This window comes from Protopterus annectens, chromosome 14.part0, assembly GCF_019279795.1.
Source record: "Protopterus annectens isolate FY-2018-M chromosome 14.part0, PAN1.0, whole genome shotgun sequence".
In the NCBI taxonomy this organism is placed as follows: Eukaryota; Metazoa; Chordata; order Ceratodontiformes; family Protopteridae; genus Protopterus; species Protopterus annectens.
The window spans coordinates 657,342,032-657,366,560 of record NC_056748.1 but is presented as its reverse complement, the minus strand read 5'-3'; the positions used below and the strand labels follow the sequence as shown (position 1 = coordinate 657,366,560).

The 24,529-nt window shown below is 41.0% G+C and overlaps 1 protein-coding gene across 1 annotated transcript in view; it reads left to right on the top strand.

The window, feature by feature from the left end:
* BICC1 (BicC family RNA binding protein 1) overlaps positions 1–24,529 on the top strand; it is a 1,908,684-nt gene that overhangs the window by 1,727,420 nt on the left and 156,735 nt on the right. Inside the window, exon 20 of the mRNA XM_044056407.1 lies at positions 149–188. Within this exon, the coding sequence (XP_043912342.1) occupies positions 149–188 (40 nt within the window). The remainder of the gene's footprint in view (positions 1–148; positions 189–24,529) is intronic.

Sequence of the window (24,529 nt, the reverse complement as noted above, 5' to 3'; positions counted from 1 at the left end):
CAAGCAGCCAGACTTATGTGCAGATATTTGTATTCTTTGGACACTAATATAGTCACTATGGTGATCCCCCCCCCCCCACTGAAATGAAGAGAATGGTGAATTGGCATGTATTTAACTAAAACGTATATTTTGTCTTTCAATATTTCAGGCATATGACTATGAACAGAAGAAGCTACTGGCAACCAAAGGTATGTATTGCCACTGACCTTTGTTACTTTTAATTTGCGAATACTTTGAAACTTTGTTTTCAAGCCACATGTGTGATTTTTTTTTTATCTTTAACATAATAGTGAACTTTATTACCCCTTGTAGTTGGATCATTTGGTGTCCTGAGAAGTCATCAGGCTGATGTCCCCCTCAATCAAAATTTGAGTACTAAAAAAGTTTAACAGTTAATATCACACACTCAAATGAGAGACCATCTGCAATTGTTTGACTGTAATGGTACTGCATTTGTGTCTGATTGGCATCTCAGTCCCACTGCCAGTCATGCCCCCCCAACAGCTTGCACCTGATGCAGCCCACCACTGTGCCCTGCTCTAGCAATGATACTGCTTTATGATGAGCCGAACAAAAACAGCCCTGTGCATCTAAGCTCACCTGAATTAATTTACCACTTAGAAATTGTGTCAGCTTTACTGATTCATTTTTCTCACACTCTAGTCTGCATTTTAGAAAACTTTTAATCTTTTATTCCTGTGGTTGTTTGCAAACGGTATAGTTCATACCTGTACAATGACTATCTATATTCTTCCTTAGATGTACTTTATTGTTGTCTTTACTTCATTTTTATACACAGGTGTGGGAGAAGAGGATAAGTCTTTGGATTTTGAGACATATTGAAAAGAGGTATAATAATTTATAAAGATCTGTGTTGCCAATTAAAACCACAACTACTGCAGGCTGGATAAGGGAAAAACATTGCCATGGATATCAAAGTTTCTTGTGTTGGTTGTTTTGAAAATACCGTGGCACAACCTTTCAGTGGATAGCAGTGCTGCCTCACAGTACTTGGTTCTGCAGTTCAGTTCTGATTTTGTGTGAAGCATTGTGTGTCTTCTCTGTGTCCATAAATTACCCTTAAAAGTGTGTTGGGTGTGTGTCTTGCAGTAAACTGGTGCCTTGTTAAGATTAATTTCATTACTTTGCACATACTGAGTGCCAGAATAGTTTACTTCCTGGGACCCTGAATTTGGATCAAGTAGTTTATCACAGAATGAATAAAAAATATAATGTGAGGGATTCAAGTAACAAAAAAAAAAAAGAATCACTTGGAGATGATTATAAAAAAGTGTGGAACAGCAGTTTCCAAAGCTGCTTGGATGCTTGGTTGTATATTAAGACAGATGGACTCTGTGGATGAGGAAATGATTTTTACAAATTAACAGTTGTCTGATTACACCACAGCTAAGGTAGGTTGCACAGTTTTGGAAGCTGTGTAGGGGCAAAGCATTAATTTAATACAGTATGTTCTGAAAAATGCACTTAGGCGGCCACGGTGGTGCAGTGGTTAGCATTGTCGCCTCACAGCAAGAGGTTCTCCAGTTCGATCCTCAGCTGGGGTGCCTTCTGTGTGGAGTCTGCATGTCCTCCCTGTGGTTGCGTGGGTTTCCTTCGGGTGCTCCAGTTTCCTCCCACATCCCAAAGACATGCTGCAGGTGGATTGGACACTCTAAATTGGCCCTAGGTGTGAGTGTGTGTGTGCCTTCTGTGGAAGGTTAGGCACCAGACTGGCAACTTGACACTGTAAAACTCCACTGCCAATCATGAGCGGACAGGTGATCCACTGTGGCGACCCCTAGCCGAAAGAAGAAGAAGAATTCTGAAAAAGGCACTTGGAAGGAGAAAACACTTTGGTTCCACAAACTTGTATTCCACTCAGCTTTATTGAATCACAAAATAAAAATTGACCAGAAACACTTAACTGAGTTACCGCGTTTTGTCTTTCCTGTAAAAGACTTCTTGAGATGCAACACTAATGTCATTACAGTCTCTTAAATACTGAAAACAATCTAATTAAAAATGCAAATGAACCACTAATACCTTTTTTGTTGCCTACATCAATATCCCACGTAATGTATAAAATTTTGTTTTTCTTAAAATATTGAATAATCTAAATTCAATATAAAAATGTTAATTAAAAATTAGTTAAAAATATAAATAGATATATGAACCTGTTAGAATATCAGGAACCATTAGTTAGTAGCCAAAAAGGGGGGTGATCAATACTGAATTGAACAGCAGGAGAGTGATGAAATGGAAAGAGTAGGGAGTTTGGATGACCCTTTAGAGTACCTACCCCTTTGGAGATCCAAAATTGGAGGCGAGGACAGGTGGGTGGAAGAGGGAAAAATTATCTTGTACAATGCAAAATATGGTAAGTTTATCCACACACTAAGTGAGTAGCAAGTGAAAATAACAGTGATGGAGTTCACCAAATGGAGTTGAATGGTTTTAATTCTGTAAATATGGATACGAACTTCCAGAGAACCCCAAGGATCTTGTTAAGAGGTGCAAAGAATAGAATATTTAGATGAATGAACATCAGCAAGTGGATCTCCTTGCCAACCAGCAAAATAGAGGACTGATGTTCGTGTTTCACTGTTGCAGTCATTACATTTGGGTTATCTGCTTGCAAGTAGCCCTCAGTTGGGCTGATTGACAAAGTCTTGAGTCCTGCGTCGGTTGCTGTCCCTTCTTCCATGATGTCAGGGGTATAAAACATGCAGCCAACACCATTACATCAGTCTTTCTTGCCGTGCGGTGGCCAAAGCAGAAGCAGTTCGCAAGTGCCGGTTGGCGGACTCCTGACATTTTCGTTTTCGAGTTTCAGAACCGAAGTCTTCATCTAAAGCAAAGTACCCCGTCTGGGAAACTTTTTCTTGCTCCTTACCAGTGTCAGTAAAAGTTAATAATTGCATTACTTGTGGAAAGCAAATACCTCATAAAGATTTTCATTCTTACTGTATTCCTTGCTCAGGCCCTGACCACGACGTACTTTGCTGTCGGTTTTGTGCTTTATTTAATCAGTGCACTATCCATTGTCGGTATATTTTCGCCTCTAAATATTTTGGTTCTCTTATTATCCAGGAGTGTTGGTTAGCCATCCGACTACCGGGATTCCAAAAAAACGCAAAGATAAAGACAGAGACAGGCCGTCGAGTTCCAAAACTGCTGACGATGCTTCTCCTAAGCCAGTCGCCAGTTCACTGATACTCATTGAGGTGCTTTTGCAGCCCCTGATACCTGCTACTTCTGATTCGCAGGCCTCTACTGAGACCCATTTGGAGTCCGGTATACTGCGAGATGCTTCAACTATGGAACCTGCGGATGTCTCTACCTTGGATGGGTCCAGAGCCGCTGTGCAGGCACCGGCTTCTGAGGGGTGTATTCAGGCCTACGGACTTGTATATTACACCGACACCTCCTTCTTTACTTAGGCCTAAATCTCAATCCATGCCTAAAAACTGACGCCCAGGCCACATGCTCAGGCCTCTATGCCTAAAAAACAAATAAGAATGGCTGAAGATCTAATAGCTGTAATCAGGGGTAGCCACCCCACCCCCCCAACTGAAGCTGATTATGATTCTTCTGATCAGGATTCTGTTTTTTTTCTTCTGATAATCTGGATTTGCCCTTATCTACTTATGAAGATTCTGATGCAGAGGACTCCATTCCCTGTGTTTCCCCTCCTGAGGATTTTTTTTTGGGGAAAACTTACATACTCTAAGGGAGCATTTCCACTGGGGAAAGCCAGGATTTTTCTGATTCAAAAAAAGAGGCTTAGGGATTTCCTTCTCGTACCTCAGCATAGGCCTTTAGCTATTCCTCCTGTACTAGACATTGTTGATGATGCTTTTCCGGAATCTAGTTTTGCCCCTGATTCCCTGCCTCCTGCTCCCAGAAATCCTGATGGATACAACAGGGTCCCTGAGTCCCACAAGTTCCTTTTCAAAAATCCTATTGCAGATCCAGAGACTATTTCACAGGGACCCAAGGGCATTAAGGCTTCTACTGCTAAAAATCCTACCCCTTCTGATAGAGACTCCACTGCACTGGATAGATGGGGTAAAAAGGTTTACACTTCTGCAGCCTTGGCCATTAGGGCTTTAAACTGCCAGTTTCATATGTTAAAGTATTGGCAACATGTTATTGGACTGCTTAAACAGAAAATGATGTTGATTCCTGACTGTGTGGAAAATAAAGAATTACAGGATTTAATGCTTTCTGCTGAACAACTTGGAAAACATACCATGCAATGTGGTTTTGATTCATTAGAGGCCTTTTTCAGGGCTGCTGTTACTGGGTCTGTGTTCAGAAGGCATGCTTGGCTTAAGGAGCAATCTTTGCCTGATCATGTTACAGCTAAATTGTTGGATGCTCCTTTAAATCAGGGCCACTTGTTTGGCAACAAGGCTGAGGAAGTTCTTAAAAAGATGGAAGATAAAGCTAAATCTATGCAAACTGTTAAAGATTTTTTACAAGTTCAGCCTCCTAGATTTAGTAGGCACTGGCCCTTTAAGAATTGGTCCTTTCCAGCCCCTTCCAGGTCTTCTCAAGCCAAACACAGACGCAGCAAAAACCCCAAGTTTCAGTCCGAGGGGAGACACAGAACTAAGCAGTGGGGGGCCTCCACTTCCAAACCTGGGAATAATAAGACTCCCTCCTATAGTAAACCGTCTCAATGACTTCCTTTTAAAATTTCCAAGCACTTACCAACTGCCTGCCCCTTTGGGGGGAAAGATTGCTCTTCATGCAAAGAATTTTGAACTCATTACCCAGGACAAATGGGTTCTAAATATAGTGTCCCAGAGATACAGATTTCACTTCCACACGTTGCCAACACCAAGCAGGTGGCCTGACCTACTCCCAAAACAGGCAGAGGCCCAAAAACAAGTACTTTCTCTCTTAAGCATGGGGGCTATTCAACTGGTACCAGAAGAGGAAAAGGGACAAGGTTTCTACTCAAGACTTTTCCTGATACCCAGAAAAGGCAATTCATGGCATCCTTTCCTGGGCTTGTCTACTTTAAACACATTTTTGGAGATTCCAAAATTCAAGATGCTGACTCTTCACCAATTACTTCCTGTGCTAGGCAAAGATGCCTGGTTGACATCACTAGGTTTAAAAGAAGCATACCTGCACATCCCAATCAGGGAATCTTGCAGAAGATACCTACGCTTCAAAGCAGGCTTACATGCACTATCACTTCTCTGCACTGCCCTACTGTGCCCAGGGTATTCACAAAGTGCCTAGCTCCAGTTATTGCATTTTGCAGGCAAAGAAATATTCAAATATACTCATACCTGGACGATTGTCTAATTCAGGCAGAAATCATCTGGCCTTTGTACAAAGGGTTCTAACTTGTCTGGGGTACACCATAAATGAAAAGAAATCACACCCGGTACCCTGTCAACAAATTATATTCCTGGGAGCAAGCTTGAGTACAACTTCCCAGATGGCTTACCTCATGTCAGAGAAACAAATCCATTTGACAACCTACTTCAAACAAGTGGCCACAAAAACCCTGCTATCTTGAAGATAAATACTGCGAGCCTTGGGGTTCATGGCCTCCTGCATTTTTCTAATTCCATATGCATGACTGCATATGAGGAAACTACAGTGGTATCTAAAAAGCCTATGGTGTCAACATTCTCAAGACCTAGAAACAATTATTCCTATCATACCTTGCCTATGCCTAGAGTTCCTTTGGTGGGCAGAGGCCTGCCACCAAAACAAGGGACTACCTTTCACACCAACCCTTGCCACCCAAACCCTAACAACAGATGCATCAGACTATGCATGGGGTGGCTCACCTGGCAGGGAAGTGCATTCAGGGCAAATGGAACCCAAGTCAAATGCACCTGCATATCAATCAAAAAGAAATAGCTGTACAGAATGCTCTGACAGCCTTCAAGGACCACATTCTTCCAGGACAACTAATGGTAAAAACGGACAACACCACTATTATGTGGTACAAAAACAAGCAGGGTGGGGGTACACATTCTTACCCCCTCTGCAGACTAGCCATGGCATTGTGGAACACAGCCTTGAGCTACCAAGTGCACCTACAAGCTCAATTCCTGCCAGGAAAATTAAATACACTGGCAGACGGACTAAGCAGAAACCTCGTGGACCTACATGAGTGGAAACTGGAACCAAGAATTTTCAACATGTTGACAAGCAAATGGGGAGCCCAGATATAGACCTGTTTGCCTCGCTCCAGAACTACCAATTGGACAGATTTTGCACAAGGACTCCTGGAAAGTGAATGCTCTGTCCTTCAGCTGGAAAAACCTATCAGTCTATGCCTTCCCCCCTCTGCCTCTGCTCTCCAAAGTACTGCTAAAAATCAAACGGAACAAACCAAGGATGATTTTGATTGCTCCAGACTGGCCGCGCCAACACTGGTACCCTCTCCTGTGCAGTGCGTCACAGTTAATCTCCATGGCACCTGCCTCAGACTCCTCCCATGCTGTCTCAGCAGGAGAACCAGATTTGCAACCTCAGCTTCTAACACTGAACCCCTTGCAGCCTGGCAAATTACTTAATCTCTCCTTTACCATCCCTCAACCCTATGATGGATATCAGTTTAGAGGCAAGGAGGCCTAGTACTAGAAAATCTTATGCTGAAAAATGAAAAAGATACTGTGCCTGGGACCAATCTCAAGGGATGAGCACAGCAGCGCCCAATTTACCTCAGATTTTGCAATACGTAACTGAGATGCTTCACAAGGGCCTGTCTTTTTCCTCCATTAAAATCCATGCCTCAGCCATTTCAGCTCATTATAACACAGAACCTCCCCTCTTCTCTCATCCACTGCTCAAGCAGTTCCTCAGAGGGGCCAAACATTTGAGACCACCCAGGAGAGCTCCAACCCCAGCCTGGGACCTTAACATTGTCTTGAAGAAACTCACTCTACCTCCTTTCGAAACAGCTGCTACTGCAGACTTAAAATTTCTTTCTTGGAAAACAGCTTTCCTTTTAGCAATCACTTCAGCTAGAATGGTATCTGAACTACAGGCCATCTTTCTTGCAGACAGGGTGTCCCTCAGAACCAATCCATCCTTCATCCCCAAGGTGGTATCCAGTGTGGCTTTAATCAGTCCATTTATTTGCCAACCTTCTTTCCCAATCCACAAAATAAAGGGGAACGGATACTGCATTCCATAGATGTGCACAGACAACTTAGATTCTACTTGGACAGGACTAAACCTCAAAGGGAATCTGAACAACTGCTGGTGGCATTTGCTGCAGGGGCAGATGCAAACAATTTCTAAATGGATAAGCCATTGCATTAATTTCTGCTATAAGCACCATGGAAAACCTATCCCCCAGGGGATCATAACTCACTCCACCAGGGCTGCATCTACCTCTACAGCCTTTCTCAGAGGTGTCCCTACCAGGGACATCCTAGAAGCTGCTACTTGGAGTTCTGTACATAGTTTCACCAAGCATTATCATTTGCCAATTTTCTCTAAATCCAGAGCTGGCTTTGCCACTGCAGTCTTGGCAGGGGCTTATAGCTGGCCCTAATGCTATCTAAATTCCTCCTCCCAGCCATAGCTTTGAGAATCTACCCAATAGTAGTGACTGCAACAGTGAAACACGAAGAACATAGTACAGTTGTGTACACTTACCATAAATGTAGATGTTCGAGTGTATTCACTGATGTAGTCCTGGTTACCCTCCCTCCAGCCCCCTAACTTCTTTTGCCTATACCTCTACTTTCCTTTACTATGCTTAAAAGCCTTTTTGGTGCATTTGTTTTTTTGTTGGAGGTATATCTTTGTACTTTTATATTTAATTGCTTCCCATTAGGGGGCACTTGACATCTGGGGCAAGAAAAACTGATGTAATGGCGTCAGCTGCATGTTTTTATACCCCTGATGACCTGACGTCATGGAAGAAGGGACAGCAACTGACGCAGGACCCAAGACTTTGTTAATCAGGCCAACTGAAGGCTACCTGCAAGCACATAACCCAAATGTAATGACTACAACAGTGAATACACTCTAACATCTACATTTATGGTAAGTGTACACAACTGTACTTTCTATATCTTTTCAGGATAACATTGAACTCTGCAACTGTTTTTTCTGTAATTTTACTCAGAAATTTAAATTTAATGAACATAGGAGAGAACCACAAACTGATTCTTACAACAAAAGTTTGAAAAAGTTGTTTGACAATGCTTAAATATAGATCTTTAGAAATTGAAAATGCATATTTAAAGGAATGTGTTAGTTTGGGCATTGCCCCAAAAGGCCTTAAAGTTTGGAAATGCTTCAATAATGTAAGAGAGGGTGCTAAATTTTATGTAGAATTTATTGCTATTTTTAATCGTTATGGGACTAAAATTTTAAGGGTTATCATTAAGGAGAATGATAGAATTAAAGTTTCATTACACAAGGAAATTAAGGAGTTGGATTATAACATTACAAAGGACCTTTTGTTTACTGTTGATACTGAAAGAGGAATATTTTAATATTAGGAAGAGGACTGATGACAAATGTGATGGTTTGATTAATAGGACATTAAGGAAGCTGAAAGGGATGTTGTGGAGTACAAACAAAAAAGGAGTTATCCTAAACTTAAGTTTTTATTTATTTTTTATTTTTATTTATTTATTTATTTAACATTTGTTAACCATGAAAGTCCGACTTGGAACAAAGCCAATTTTCAGTAGAGGGCCGGGGAGAAACTCTCTAAATGAATGTCTTTGTAACGTGGGAGGAAACCAGAGCACCCGAAAGAAACCCACACGAACGCAGGGAGAACATGCAGACTTCGCACGGGAGGCACCCCAGCCGAGAATTGACCCGAAGAACCTCTTGCTATGAGGCGACAACACTACCACTGTCTCTTTACTGGTTACTCCCCCAATACTGTTGGCCAAAGTGGGGAGAGGGAGATATTAACACCCCTCTCCCATATGGGGACTGCTCTACCACCAACTACAGAGATTCTTAGTTAAAACTATAGATTTGCCTGGAATCATTTTAATATTTTCACTTACAGCAGCTTAGAATGGATTATTAACATATTATTCCTCAAAAGGGAGGAGACCTAAATAAGGTAACTTTAGACCTCAAGCTATTTGTGAGGGAAATTAATTTGGACCTTGTATTGTCAACAAATACACTTACGCAGAAGGTCGTTAAAGAGTTAACAAAGAAAAGCACCTTTAACTGACCCCTACACCCTCAGCTAAAACACTTTGAGGCACTTGTAGAGAATGAGATTAGGAAAGAATCTCTGAAGGGTAAATCTAGATCTAACTTAACTACAGGTGAAAAGAATGTGTTGTAAGAACTCAAATGGAATAGTAAAATCAGGGTTATGAAACATGATAAAGGGGGTGGAGCCGTAATTATGGACATGATTTTATATGAGTATAAAATGTGTTACATTTTAGGTGATACTAATAAGTATAATAGGATGTCTAAAAATGAAATTAACATTTCATATCAAAAAGTAGATATGGTGCGAAATGGCACGTTGAAGGAAAGGTTGATTAATGTGGACACCTATAATTACATGAGAATAGATGAGCCTAAAATACCCTCATTGCTGGAGCCTTCCTGTGTCCTGACAGAGTGCTCCTCAAACTATCTAGAAATATACAGAGCTAAGTATATTTTTCTGGCACTTCAGAGTTGTGTACTGTTAATTGTTGCTTGACTAATTTTATATCATTGCTGGCTGACTTCAGAGTTGTGCACTGTTATTTTTGCTTCACTGTATAGTTTTTCAGATCTCTGCTGAAGGTGTTGGTTTTCCCCTATCCACCCTCCCTATTCCTGTCTTGTTTAAATTTGGAGGCTTTTGCAGTTGCTCACCCCCATTGTAGATTTGATCTGGGACACTCCCCCTAGTTCCATCTCTTTACCTCATTCTACCTAATAGACTCCTCCTGCACTTGTTTTTAGTCATTTTTAATTTAATTGCATTTTTTTAAACTGTTTGGTCTAACATTGCTACATACTCAAGTGTGCTAGCTTGCACTGCTTTTAAATTGTTTTTACTGCTGTTTTACCTACTTTATTGTATATAAAAAAAAATCTAAGCCCGTTTCCTACCTTTCCTGTAACTAGTGTAGTCCAGATTCAGATTTGCTGTATCCAGGACTGTATGTAAGATTCTGAGCCACCCCCCCAGCTTTCTGTGTTGGAGGGAAACTTTCTAGCTTATCAGTGGGAGTGGTAAGCACTAGGTAAACTGTCTGCCACATAAGGAGTGGTTCTGGTCCAGAAATTGTAGTTATTGGCCGTTTGGGCAGTTTTTCCATCTCTCTCAACTTTCTGATTTAAAAGCTTGCATTCGCACTTGTTTCCCCCTTTTCCTGTAACTAGTTTAGTCCAGATACAGATTCTTAGTTTTAGCACTTGAATTTGCTTATTCGTGATCAGCACTTGTTCAGAACTTGTTGTAACCACTAAATAACCTACTAATTACTACAGCACTCCACCTTCCTCATTACCTAGAGGAAAACTGTTTTGGTGCTTACTTTCCTCACTTGTTTAGAGAAAAAACTGCTCTTGTACTCACTTATCTAGAGGAAAATAGTTTTTTATTCAGGCATGTCCAAGGGTCAGCTCCCAGTGTTCTCTCCTGTCTATCTGATGAATCTGGGCATCTTTGGGCAATGTAGAAATTGCCTCATGTACACAGACAACCCTCTCCTCCTACCACCCAACAGTACAACCTGTGAAAGATGCACTTACTACCCAAACTGGAGGTAAAGCTCTCTCCAACCAAGACTGAACTTAATAGTCAAGAGGAGAAGGTAAACACTTGCACCACACCACACTCATCACATAGTCTCACTAAATCTACACCGCCAAAATCCACACATAGAAACACAAAAACATTTGCGGAGGCTCAGAATAATAATCTGCTCAAGCAACACAGATCTCCAAAGCTGAAATGCAAGCAACCTCCACCCCCCCAACACAACCCACAGCTAATAAGGCAAAACAACGTACCCAACATGCTAGTCATAGGTGACTCTATAGTCAGGCACACTGATGTCCCACTCACCAGGCTAAACAAGGAGAAGGTTACTGTCAGCTGCCTGTCTGGTTCCAGGATCCACCACATACCCCACGCACTCAGATCACTCCACAACAAGTACAAATATGACTCTGTCATTGTCCATGTTGGTGTGAATGACCTGAGACGTACCTCCCTGGACAACATTAAAAGACACATGGAAGAGCTCTCCGATCTTGTAGCCCAGGCAGGTTTGACCCTAGCCCTGAGCAGTATTCTGCCATCACCCAGAATGATACTGCAGTACAAGGACAAAAATTATTGACTTCAACAATTGGCTAAGCTTCTGGTGTCATTCAAAAGGGATACAGTATCTGTCTGCCTGGGATGACATGGTCGACAGACCATGATGCTTTGTCAGAGATGGCCTGCACCTGTCACCCCGGGATTCTGGATATTGGCTAAGGTTCTTGCCACCCCTATAGTGCCTTTTTTAGGCAAGGTTCAAATGACAAATTCACCACCGTAACAGGAACAGGCAAGCAAAAACTGAGGGTGATGATACTCAATGCTAGGAGTCTAAATCTCAAAATGCACTCACTCGAGGCACTCCTTAAAATGGAGGACTTCGATATCTGTGCAGTGACTGAGACCTGGATCAAGGCTCCAGAGAGCACCCCTGCACTACCAGGCTATAATTCATATCACACTTTTTGGCCATGTAACCAGGACCATAACACCAAAGGTGGAGGTGTGTCCATATTCATTAAGGATATCCACACCTCCAGGCTAGTTGCTCAGCATAATGCAGCCGAGGTTATCCAAGTGCAACTAACTCTGGGCAAAACTGCAATCCAAATTGTAGCTTGCTACAGATCCCCCACCATGCCACAGGATTCCCACTCCTCTTTTCTTGATGTACTGTAAAATATTAGGGTTCAACCAAACACCCTAATAATGGGCAATTTCAACCACCCCACCATTAACTGGAAAAACTACTCATGTACCCACTCCTTCGCTCAACACTTTCTGGAAGTCATAAACTCCAATGCCCTGGATCAACTTATACACACCCCCACCAGAGGCAACAATATCCTAGATCTAGTCATTACCAACATGAGTGACCGGTGTTCCACACCTGAAGTTTTCGCCTTATTGGTCCGATCCGACCATACGCTAATTACCCTAGATATCCACATCCTGCCCCCAGCCCCCATTAAGGAAACCATGGTAAAAAATTTCTCCAAAGCCAACTTCATGCTTCTTAAGATAGAAGTGGTGAACTTCATGATACCCATGCAGATGGACAATACAGTTTCGACTACTGAATCCTACACAATTTCACTTTATAAGCACTTACACGAGTGCATGGAGCGTGCTATCCCAAAAAGAACCAAGACACTATCCTCCAAAAAAAGGAAGCCAATCTGGTGGTCCCCTGCCAAAATCAAACTGTACAACAGAAGGAAGAAACTGTTGCAAAAAAGAGTAAAATCCCATGAGTGGAGGAGCTCCCTGGTCAGCCTCAGTAAGAAGCTGCAATCCCTGATAAAATCCTCCAAAGCTAGAAAACAAAATTGCCACTGATTCTAAAGACAACCACAAAGCATTCTATAGCTATGTCAAGAATCTCAATGGCAACACTCAGATCTGCTCTGAGTTGCAACACAATGGCACTAAATATACAGACCCACTTGATATTGCCAACATCCTGGCAGATAGGTTCAGTGCTAACTTTACCCCCTCTCACTTCCTAAAGAGCCCATCTCTGTACTGGAAAAATGCAAAGTTCCTGTAATTATGGCTGCACAGGTAAAAACCACACTCCCCAAAGTCAAGAACACAGCATCCATGGAACCAGACAACATACCAGGCTGTGTTCTACATGAACTACAGAACGAACTGGCTCCCCACCTAAGTATCATGTTCAGTCATAGCCTCACCTCAGGCTTTGTGCCCGCTGAATGGTGCACAGTGACGGTTATCCCACTCCACAAGGGGGGAGCCACCACAGACCCTGGGAACTACCGCCCCATTAGCCTGACGAGCCTGGTCTGCAAGGCCATTGAACATATCATCATGGAACTTATAAACAAAGACATTGATAATCTCCAAACTCTGGACCCCACCCAGTTTGGGTTTGTAAAAGGCAGATCATGTCTCCTAAACCTCAAAGCTGTAGACGAGAGTAAGGTGGTTCACACAGCCTATCTAGATCTTGCCAAGGCTTTTGACACCATCCCCCACTCTGGAATTATAGATAAACTCACTAAACTAGGTATAAATCCCTGTGTCACAAGATGGGTTGCCAACTGGCTCACTGACAGAACCCACACTGTGAAAGTAGCAGACTCCAAATCCGACTTCAGACCAGTGACAAGTGGAGTAACACAGGGTTCAGTCCTGGGTTCACTCCTGTTTGGTATCTACTTCGCTAAAGTACAGGCTAACACAGAAGGTCTTTGGCTAACGAAGTTTGCAGATGACTGCAAACTAGGAGCCATAATCGAAACTCCTAGGATCCTGGACTGGATCCTTACTAATAAAGATCCTGACCAGTACTCAGCAGGTACTCACCCAGAGGACATGAGTGATCACTTACTCACCTATGTTATCAAATTCAAGAAAATCACCCCCCTTCTTACAACCATAAAAAAAATCAGGAACAATAATAAATTCAACGCCTCCATTTTCCAAACTGAACTTAAAGCCCACAACTGGACAATACTCAAGTCTCTTCCTCTTGAAGAGGCAGTTATCTACTTCAACACCACCTTCCTCAAGATTCTAGATTCCCATGCTCCAATACGGTCCATTAGAACTAAAACCAAAACCACACCATGGCTCACTAAGGAAACAAAATCCAAAATCCTATCTAGAAACAAGATGTGGGTCACATGCACTCTAAAGACCCACACTCCCACCAAACCTTCCGCAGCTTAGAAATGAAACTAAAAGAATGATCTTAAATGATAAAAAAACTTCTTCCTCCACCTCCAACACAAACACCTTAATAATCCACAAAAATTCTGGGCAGGCTTAAACAAGCTCCTGCACCCAGGCCAGGCAACCACCCCCACTCCAACAACTTGCAAACAACAGTGCCCTGTAAACATTGCTAACACATTCAATAGTTTCTTCACAGAAACTATACAATCCCTGGCCACACAATTCAAACAAACAACCAGCCCTCTCCACTACCCATGCTAGCAGAATACTACAACTACATCAGATCATCTATTTACCTTCGATCCAGTACCCATATCCTTTATAACATCTCTTCTTAAAAACTAAAACCCACTAAGCTAGCAGCTGACCTTCTCCCAGCTGAGTTTCTGCAAAAGCAGCTGAGGCCATTTCCTATCCGTCTCCATAATCATAAACTGTACCTTGTCAGAAGCCTTCATCCTCCATATGGAAAATGTCCCACATTATTCCTCTCCATAAAGGTGGTAGCTCACTAGAGCTAACCAACTACAGACCTATAGCTATACTCTCACCCCTGGCCAAAATTATGGAAAAGTGTGTCCACAAACAACTGATGGAACACCTCACCAAAAATAAAATTCTAGCTAACTCCCAACATGGCTTCAGGCCAAATCACAGTACCACATCAGCCCTACTATCCTTTTCTAATACCATCAATAACTTCAGAAACAATAATAAACTATCATCTGCTCTTTACTTAGACCTCTCCAAGGCCTTTGATATGGTGAACCACATTCAACTCCTCCATACATTAAAAAAACTATCACTCGGCAATTCCACGCTGAAATGGTTCCAATCCTACCTGTCCAATAGGCAACAGGCTGTTCTATGGCAGGACAAATTATCTACATGCCTACCTGTTACACTTGGAGTTCCCCAAGGATCTATTCTTGGCCCTCTTCTCTTCACCATCTTTGTTAATGACCTGCCCACAATCACCCGGCATGCCACATGCATTCAATATGCAGATGATTCGACTATCATCAGCACTGCCTCCAACCTGGCAGACCTCACTGCTTCAACCCAAGACACCTTCAACCTAATAGAAAATGGTTCTCAAGTCGACAACTAGTTCTCAACCCCAACAAAACAAAACTACTTACTTTCTCACCCACTAACAAGACTCTTCCCCCCACCTTCTCTATTACATCCTCCAATGGAATCACTATATCACCAGAAGCTCACACAAAGCTATTAGGTGTTACCATTGATAACTCCCTTAAATTTGACACCCATTTCAATCTTGCCATCAAAACCGTCAATAAAAAGCTTGGCTCTCTCTATAAAGTAAAACATTTTCTCACTCCTCACGCTAAAATTACAATTGCCAGCGCACACCTACTATCAACTCTTTTCTATGCCTCCCCCCTCTTTACAAACCTAAACAAGACAACCCTTAAACTTGCTTCTTGTTACAATCACATAGCTAGATTTGCCACAAATTCCACCTTTAGAACGCACCACTGCACTAACTTGAAGCAACTAGGGTGGTTAGAGTTTTCCAGCCAACTCCATTTCAACCAACTCAGAATGGCTCACCAGATACTGTATCACCCAGAGAAAACACCAGCTCTGAAAAACATCATTCACCCCTATATTAACCTGCAATCTTTACGCTCCTCCAATAAGATCTTAGCTCAAACTACCAAAGCCAATAATTCTGCTGGGGATTCTCTATTCTCAAACTTTGTAGGTAAAATGTGGAACTCCTACCACCATGCTCACCTCAGAACCCTCACTCCTACAATTCAAAAAAGCTTAAACCCCATCTCAATACTCTCTGGCAATGTCCCTGTTCCAAACCTGATTAACCACTATCATTTACCCTTCTCTTACCTCACTATCCTTAATGCTTTTAACAAGGCCTTTGTAACTGACCTATGTTTTTTTTTTATTTGCTGCTGTTGTTTTTTTTTTCCCAAGATGTGATGTATCTTTATATTGTATTTAGAACTCAACTATCTTCCTTTTTTTGCATTAACAATGTTCATATGTCTGTTATGTACTTGGAGCTTTTCTCCCCGGACCTCCGCTGAAAATGGACATGTATCCAATCGGACTCTCCCGGTTAACAAATGTAAAATAAAATAAAATAAATAAATAAATAAAATCCTAACGATGTGGACATCCTACAAAAGGGCCTCACTGAGACAGATACCTGGTGTCAAAGCCATGGCCTCAAGCTCAACGCCAAAAAGTGCATTGTCATCCCCTTTGGTAAAAACTTTGTACCCATGAACTACAACATGGGTGGTAGTATACTTAACACCAAAAGTGTGATAAGAGACCTTGGGAAACAGGTGGACAGTAGTCTCTCCTTTGATAAGCACATCACCACCGTAGTCAGGAAATCCTTCTACATGGCACACCTCATCACAAAAGGTTTCTCATCCAGAATAAAAGAGGTCATTGTTCCCCTCTACTCATCACTCATTAGACCCATTCTAGAGTACAACGCCCCTTTTGGTATGTACCTCATAAGACATCTACAACAACTGGAAAGGCTGCAGAAATACCTCACAAAGAGGATTACCGGCCTCAAACAGATGCCCTACGCAGACAGTCTCAAAAAACTCCAGCTTTACTCCATCGCATATCGCCTACTCAGAGGTGATCTCTGCCTAACATACAAAGCTATGTCAAACCCAGAGCTGTTGGACATGCTCCACTTAAAGAAGTCCCAATCCCTCCGAGCTACATGCTCTAGGGACCTAAACCTTGTCACCACAATAAACAGAACATGCCGGAGGGATAGATTCATGTCCCAGAGACTTCCCATACTCTGGAATAAACTACCTATCTATATCAAACATAGCTCCTCATTAGTACTCTTCAAGAAAAATCTTGATGATTGGATGAGAAATACGAAATTCACCCCGGGGATAACTTCTGTGGCTCTGCTCGACACTGGCACAGGAAAATAATTTTCTTGGGTGGCAAATGCCAGGGTACCTTTTTGGCTGGGCTTGTGTAGGCCCTAGGGCCTATAGCCTAGTAACCTACATATAAACTAAAGTGCATAAGAATGAGCTTGACCCACCCCTAAGGCCCATAGTAGCAGCAGCGGGATCCAAGACAGCAACTATTGCTAAGTACATAGACATTAAATTAAGATGTTATGAATGGAAGCTAAACAGAGTTTGAAGGACTCTTGGGATTTCCTAAGGAGAGAGAAACATGATCTATTTGTAGAGGACACTATCTTTGTGACAATAGATATAATAGACTTGTTCACCAGTATTCCACATGATAAAGGTATGGAATTTTTTGAGGAGGCCTTATTAAAAGAAAAGGGCTTACAATCCAATGAACATACTATCTACTTAGATTTAATAGAGTTAGTCCTAAAAAATGACTATATTCATTTTGGAGGAGAATTCTTTTGACAACTACAGGGGGTAGCAATGGGCACTGCTTTCACCCTTACATATGCAAATATTGTACTGGCTGCTTGTGAAGAGCGATTTATTTTTCATTCTGCATACACACTATTGGGTGTTCTGTAAAAGATCCCTTGATATTTGTATTTTTTGCATAGGCACAATTGACAAGTTAAAAGAATTTATGTTTTACTTGGGTGAAACTACTGATTTTTTAAAATGTACATACAGGCATTCCTATGATGTGTTAAAATACTTGGATATAGCTATTTATAAAACTGTGGATGGGTTTAAATTGAGGATATATATAGGAAAGAAACCTTTTCAAATTCCTATTTACACTTTACAAGTGCCCATCCATTTTGTCAGAAGAGAAGTATTCTGAAAGGCCGATATGGTGGAGCTAGTGAAATGACGTCAGTGGTACTGACTTTGAGGATGAACGTGATATTCTGGAGGGCCTTTTTAAAGAGAGAGGTTACCCTCTTGACTTAATTCAGGATGTCAAGTGTGCGGTGGTAGAGGGGAGAAGAGATATATTTAGGCCTATACTAGATGCGACTACTCTAAGTGAAGTTTTAGATGAGAATAGTTACATTAACCAAGATTAAGTATACAACAAGGCTTTAATTACAGAATTTAATGTTAATGCTTACATTATTAAGAATATAATTGAGAAGGAATGGGAAAGGTTTATAGGCTTGACGGACTTTGTAGAAATTTCTAAGTACCCAGTCAAATTTATTTATAAGAGGGCACAAAACTTGAAAGACCTACTTGAAAAGCACAATGATAAGAGAACGGAGTTGCGGGCCAAAAGGGAAAGGTACATTTAAATGTAGTACCTGCTCTCAATGAGCATATATTTTGCACAAGGAGAAGGTTTGCTTGACTAGTAGGGACAAAACAATTGAAGGAAGAAACTTTTCCAACTGTAACTCTTTTGGTTTAGTATACCTTGCCCTTTGTAACCAATGTGAAGTGTTTTACATAGGCAAGCTTAAAAAAAAGGTTTATGAACACTTATGACATTTGTACAAACAATGAAAACAGTGCTCTGTTTAAACACACTAGCTGTTCAAGAGAAAAGTTTTTATTTTTTGTACTGGAAGAAGTAAAAAGTGATTTAAGGGGAGGACCAAGGGAAACCAGAATTAAATATAGGGAATTATGGTGACAAGTTACATTGCAAGCCAACTTGTTCCCAAGTCTGAATGACAATATTTCTATAACTTCACTTCTCAAAATTAGAACAGTCAAATTATAATATAAATTGATACTCAAGTTGATGCATTGTGTAGGAATAACTTTATGAAGCTTCCTGATAATTTCCATTTTGACATGTTTTAGTATGTATTATTCATCATTTATCTTCATATATCAGTGAATATTTTAAAGCTTTTCAATTTTACAATTATTTAATTTACTAAAGTAGTATTTAACCAGTAGATGGAGTCCTTGTATTGTATAAGATAATGCTATTTTTATATTTTTATTACTTTATATTTTAACAGGTTCATATATCTATTTATATTTTAACTGATTTTTACTTAACATTTTTGCATTGAATTTAGGTTGTTCAATATTTTAAGTAAGACACAAGTTATACATTATGTGGGGTATTGCTGTAGGCAACAAAAGTGTTTAGTGGTTCATTTGCATTTTAATTAGATTGTTTTCAGTATTTAAAAGACCGTAATGACATTAGTGTTGCATCTGATGAAGTCTTTTATGGGAAAGATGAAAATGCGGTGACCCAGTTGAGCATTTATGGTCAATTTTTATTTTGTGCTTCAATAAAGTTGAGTGGAATACAAGTTCGTTGTACCAAAGTCTTTTCTCCTTCCAAGTGCCTTTGTTTTTGAGTTTTGAGTTTTATGTTCAGTGGGGGCACTGTTTCTTCTTTTAGTTTCATATTCTGAAAAAGCCAAGGAGGACAGTTAGAGAGGGGGGAAAAAAATCTCATCTGAGAACAGGTTGAGTACTCTAGTACTAACTCGGGGAATTGGAAATTAAAAAAGTAACTAACTTTGGATGTACACGGCCTTGAATGTTACTGTCTATGATATCCAATGGAGTGCACCTTAAAGGAAATGGTTTTAACCTGGCAATGCAGTTATTATAGGAAGAGTGGTGAGATTGATTAAATGCTTCTGATTTTTTTTTTTGAAAGAGCGTAGACAGAATGGGATGAATATAATTTGGTGGTATGGGAAGATACTAAGTACTAGCTGCAACTATCCATTAAACTGAAGTTGGTTTAATCTGTCTGTGTTTTACTATGTTTTTTTCTGTGTGTGTGTGTATGTATCCATCCATCCAAAAACCCTTTTTCCCATTTTTGCACATGAGGTCAGCATGCCACTTCAACAGTGACAATCATCTAGAGAGAGGGTTTACACCACCAGGTGGCTAGCCCTTCCACAGTAGTTCTTCACTGTTTGTCTTTAATACTTTATTTGGAAAAATGAAAGGTTCCTAGATTACTGAAGGTGAGTATACAGAGTTAGACAATAGGAAATGGCTTAATTGCCACCACTGGTAACGTTTAAGTGGCTGAAGAGTGAGGTTAATGTGCTGTTTATCCATTTGGGAAATGGTTGCATAGTCTGAGCTCATCTCCATCGTAGGTGTTGCATTATAACATCGGAGAGGGCGTGATGGTCCCTACTCCAGCCCAGTAATCAAGGAGCTTCAATCCTCACCACTGAAACCGGTGAGGGACGGCCACTAGGAACAAAAATGGATACACACAGTATTTCCAGTTGCAACTGTCTGCACCAAGTACAGTTTACCTTAAGAGCACACTCCAGACCTGGGGGTGGACTCTGTCTTTTTCCAGTCCCCAAGTAAGACTCCACACTGACCACTTTGTACTCTGTGTCCCTGTTCCATATAGCTGGCACACACTTGGATATATGATTTTCACACACATGCACACCTGAGAGAAACTGGCACAGATTTAACAGTTGTGCCCCCTCTGCCCAGACTATAAGGTAATTACACTACTACTACTAGTCAGCTACTGTAAGGCTCTTACAAGGGAAACCAATTATACTGAGTTAAATTAATACTAATACAAAGAGGGAGGAGCATAGGCTGACATACAAGAGTGGAGGAAGATGCACACAGGTGGATTATATCTTATGCAGGAGGGCCAGTTTGAAAGAGATTGGAGACTGTAAAGTGGTGACCGGGGAAAGTGTAGTTAGGCAGCATAGGATGGTGCTTTGTAGGATGACGTTGGTGATCAAGAAGAGGAGGAGGAGTGTGAGGGCAGCACCAAGGATCAAATGGTGGATATTGAAAAAGGATAATTGTGAGGTGGAGTTCAGGGATGAGTTAAGACAGGCAACTGGGTGGCAGTGAAGAGTTACCAAATAGCTGGGTAACTACAACAGAGCTAGTAAGGGAGACGGCTAGAAAGGTGCTTGGTATCACATCCAGACAGAGGAAGGATGACAAGGAGACATGGTGGTGGAATGAGGAAGTATAGTAGAGTATACAGAGAAAGAGGTTGACAAAGAAGAAGTGGGATTGTCAGAGAGATGAAGAAAGTAGACAGGAGTATAAGGAGAGGAGGTGCATGGCAAAGAGAGAGGTGGCTAAGGATAAGGCATATGAAGAGTTGTATGAAAGGCTGGACACTAAGCCACTAAGGAGGGGGGAAAGGACCTGTACCGCTTGGCTAGACAGAGGGACCGAGCTAGGAAAGATGTGCAGCAGGTAAAGGTGATAAAGGATAATGAGGGAAACATACTCACAAGCGTGAAGAGTGTGTTGAGGAGATGGAAAGAGTACTTTGAGGAGTTGAATGAAGAGAATCCGAGGGAGAGAAGGTTGGATAATGTGGGGATAGTGAATCATGACGTACAATGGATTAGCAAGGATAGCTATGAAGAGGATGAATAATGGAAAGGCTGTTGGTCCAGATGACATACCTGTGGAAGCATGGAGGTGTTTAGGTGAAATGGCAGTGGAGTTTTTAACCAGATTGCTTAATGAAATCTTGGAAAGTGAGAGGATGCCTGAGGAATGGAGAAAGTGTTTTGGTACCGATTTTTAAGAATAAGGGTGATGTGCAGTGCTGTACGAACTACAGATGAATTAAATTGATCAGTCACAGCATGAAGTTATGGGAAAGAGTAGTGGGTGACCCACTACTAGGTTAAGAAGGGAAGTGATGATTAGTGATCAGCAGTATGGTTTCATGCCGGGAAAGAGCACTACAGTTGTGGTGTTTGCTCTGAGAGTGTTGATGGAGAAGTACAGAGAAGGTCAGGAGGAGTTGCATTGTGTTTTTGTAGACTTGGAGAAAGCATATGACAGGGTGCCTAGAGAGTTGTAGTATTGTATGAGGAAGTCGGAGTGTCAGAGAAGTATGTAAGAGTGGTACAGGATATGTACAAGGGTAGTGTGACAGTGGTGAGGTCTGCGGTGGGAGTGACGGATGCGTTTAAGGTGGAGGTGGGATTAAATCAAGGATCAGCCTTGAGCCCTTTCTTATTTGCAATGGTGATGGACAGGTTGACAAACGAGATCAGACAGGAGTCCCAGTGTGGACTATGATGTTTGCAGATGACCTCTGTAGTGAGAGTAGGGAACAGGTGGAGGAGACACTGGAGAGATGGAAATATGCTGTAGAAAGAAGAGGAATGAAGGTCAGCAGGACTAAGACAGAATATGTGTGTGAATGAGAGGGAGGATAGAGGAATGGTGAGGATGCAAGGAGTAGAGGTGGCGAAGGTGGATGAGTTTAAATACTTGGGATCAGTAGTTCAGAGTAATGGTGAGTGTGAAGGTCAATGAAAAACCAATCAGTAAAAACAAAATGAAAACTCCAAGAAAGCTAGAACTTTCACTGAGTGACCTCCCAAACCTCTTGTATCAGAGGCACATGGGATATATGCAAATGATCCTTATGAACATCAGGTGTTTCAGCTCATTGGCGATTCTGAATGCCCATGACTTGTTTAGTCATTTTACTGGACAATTTCAGGCCAATAAAGCCAAACCCCACTAGTTGTAGTTGTGCATATTTCGGCCTTATGACCACGTCTCTACATAGGACTTTGGTGCATCTTAATAGTGTTGAACAGTTTCTGAAACAGTTTGAAATTTGTACCAAATTTCTAAATGAAGAAGTCATAGCCTGATCTGTAGTCTGCATTTTCTGATTTTAAGTGTAGCCATATGCACACTTTCATTTCCATTCTGTGTGTAATTTTATACTTGTCTGAATTTTCGAAATGGTAATATGACACCATTGAAATAGTTCTGATGTAGTGCTAACACAGATATGGTAGGGACATGTTGCTTTCCAACAAACTTAATAGTTGTGAACTCATCCCTTATACAGACACAGCTATACTGGAACTTTGCAGCCTGTAAAGCTGAAATGTCTTTGTAGGGCCTCCATTTGATTTCCACATATGCCATTGATTTTTGAACACTAACATTTCTTCATAAAGTTGTACTTGCACTTAAAACACTGGAGTGCGTAGTGAACTGAAAGCCATCATTTTAGCTCTGAGGCCTTGTACTGCAGTGATAAAGCTGGCTTGAGCCATTTTGCTCTTATGCAAGGAGTTTTTTGTGACTGAAGTTCGCAACACTTGTCTGGCATTTAAAGCAGCATGAAAACAAATGTACAACTCTTAAGGAAAGCAGCGAAACACACAACTTCAGCTTTTAAAAGCATATTTGCAGCAGAAGGGGGGCTATACCTCTGCTAAATATATATAGTAAGTCAAGATCATTTTACATCACAAAAAAAATTTCTCAAATTATGCGCAATGGCATGTAATAAACCCATACATCTGTGTGTGAATGCAAATACTGTAAACTTCTGACATTATGCTTTTATTTAGGTCTGGTGTAATGTCAGTGCTTTGCAGATATGCTGTGGATGTTTATTACATTTTCCGTGCTGCGAAATAATTCATATAGCCACCCCTTACAGAAACCATGTATTAAAGATCTTTACAGTTTGTTATATTCTAATGTTCATGTGGATGAAATGGTTATGCTTGGAAGTGCTAGGCTTCTAATGGTCTACAGACTAATTGCCTCATATTTACCATAAATCTAATACAACAAGATTCGGAGAAACAGTAGTTTTTACAGTAAATTCTGCTTGATAGCATATAGGAACATAGGAAAAATACTAGGCAAATGATCACAAGGACCATAAATATGCTTAGCCATATACACCTGTAAGTAGACATACTTAAAAGTTCGTGCCGCCCTTTTCAAGCACTTCATAGTGAGTGCTCACCTCCCAAGTCAAGTAAGGCTTTATATGATAATCCTGGTGTAACTTTTTTGTCTGCCTATCCAGTCATAAAGACTAGCCTTAAAGGTGGTCTGAGGTAGTATTTTGTTTGACCTGTAGTGATAAACATATTCAAGAGGCTTGGGAATATGTTGAGGCAGGATATTTGTTGGGGTAGATTTTGGTCATTATTGCAGGACTTTGTAGAGCTACTGCTTTTGCAAAGAATCAGGTCGTCAAATAGGCCGGTCTTTTTATGGCTCAAAAAGCAATACATTGGTCACCTCAAAGTGGCCTGTAGGCTACTGAGTATAAAGGGAATTGCTCTTATCTATTTGGGTAGATGAATAATTTTCTTTTTTGAAGGTATCTTTGGGGCCTTTCTAGATGAGCAATATGCTTCATTTCATTCTTACCAAAGTGGGCACTGCATTTAGTGATTGATCTGATAATGGAATACAGTGGCAGGATGGCTTCTTTTGATCTTGATATTCCATTGGAAATTAACTGCGCCAGACAGAGAGATTTCGTGACTGTGGTAGAAACATGCAGACTGAATGAATGAAAATTCTCCACAATGCAGGTCTCTAAAATATGATGAGGGAATAAGTAACTCAAAAAGTGGTGCAATGGTGCAAAAAGAACAACAAATAAACCAAAAAACACACCATCAGGGTTTCCGGACTACACACAGTTTTATTTATTGACTCCAACTTGATGTCAGCATATCAGCAAGGCAGCAGAACTTCCTAGAGAGTAATCAGTGAGGACGGAGCATGTCATGTCTATATGTTGGCAGTTTTTGAAAGAGATCTTTAAAAAAAAAAAAAAAAAAAAAAGTGAGGATGCAAAGTTAAATGACCGAGAGCTAACCAAGTAATATTTCTGATG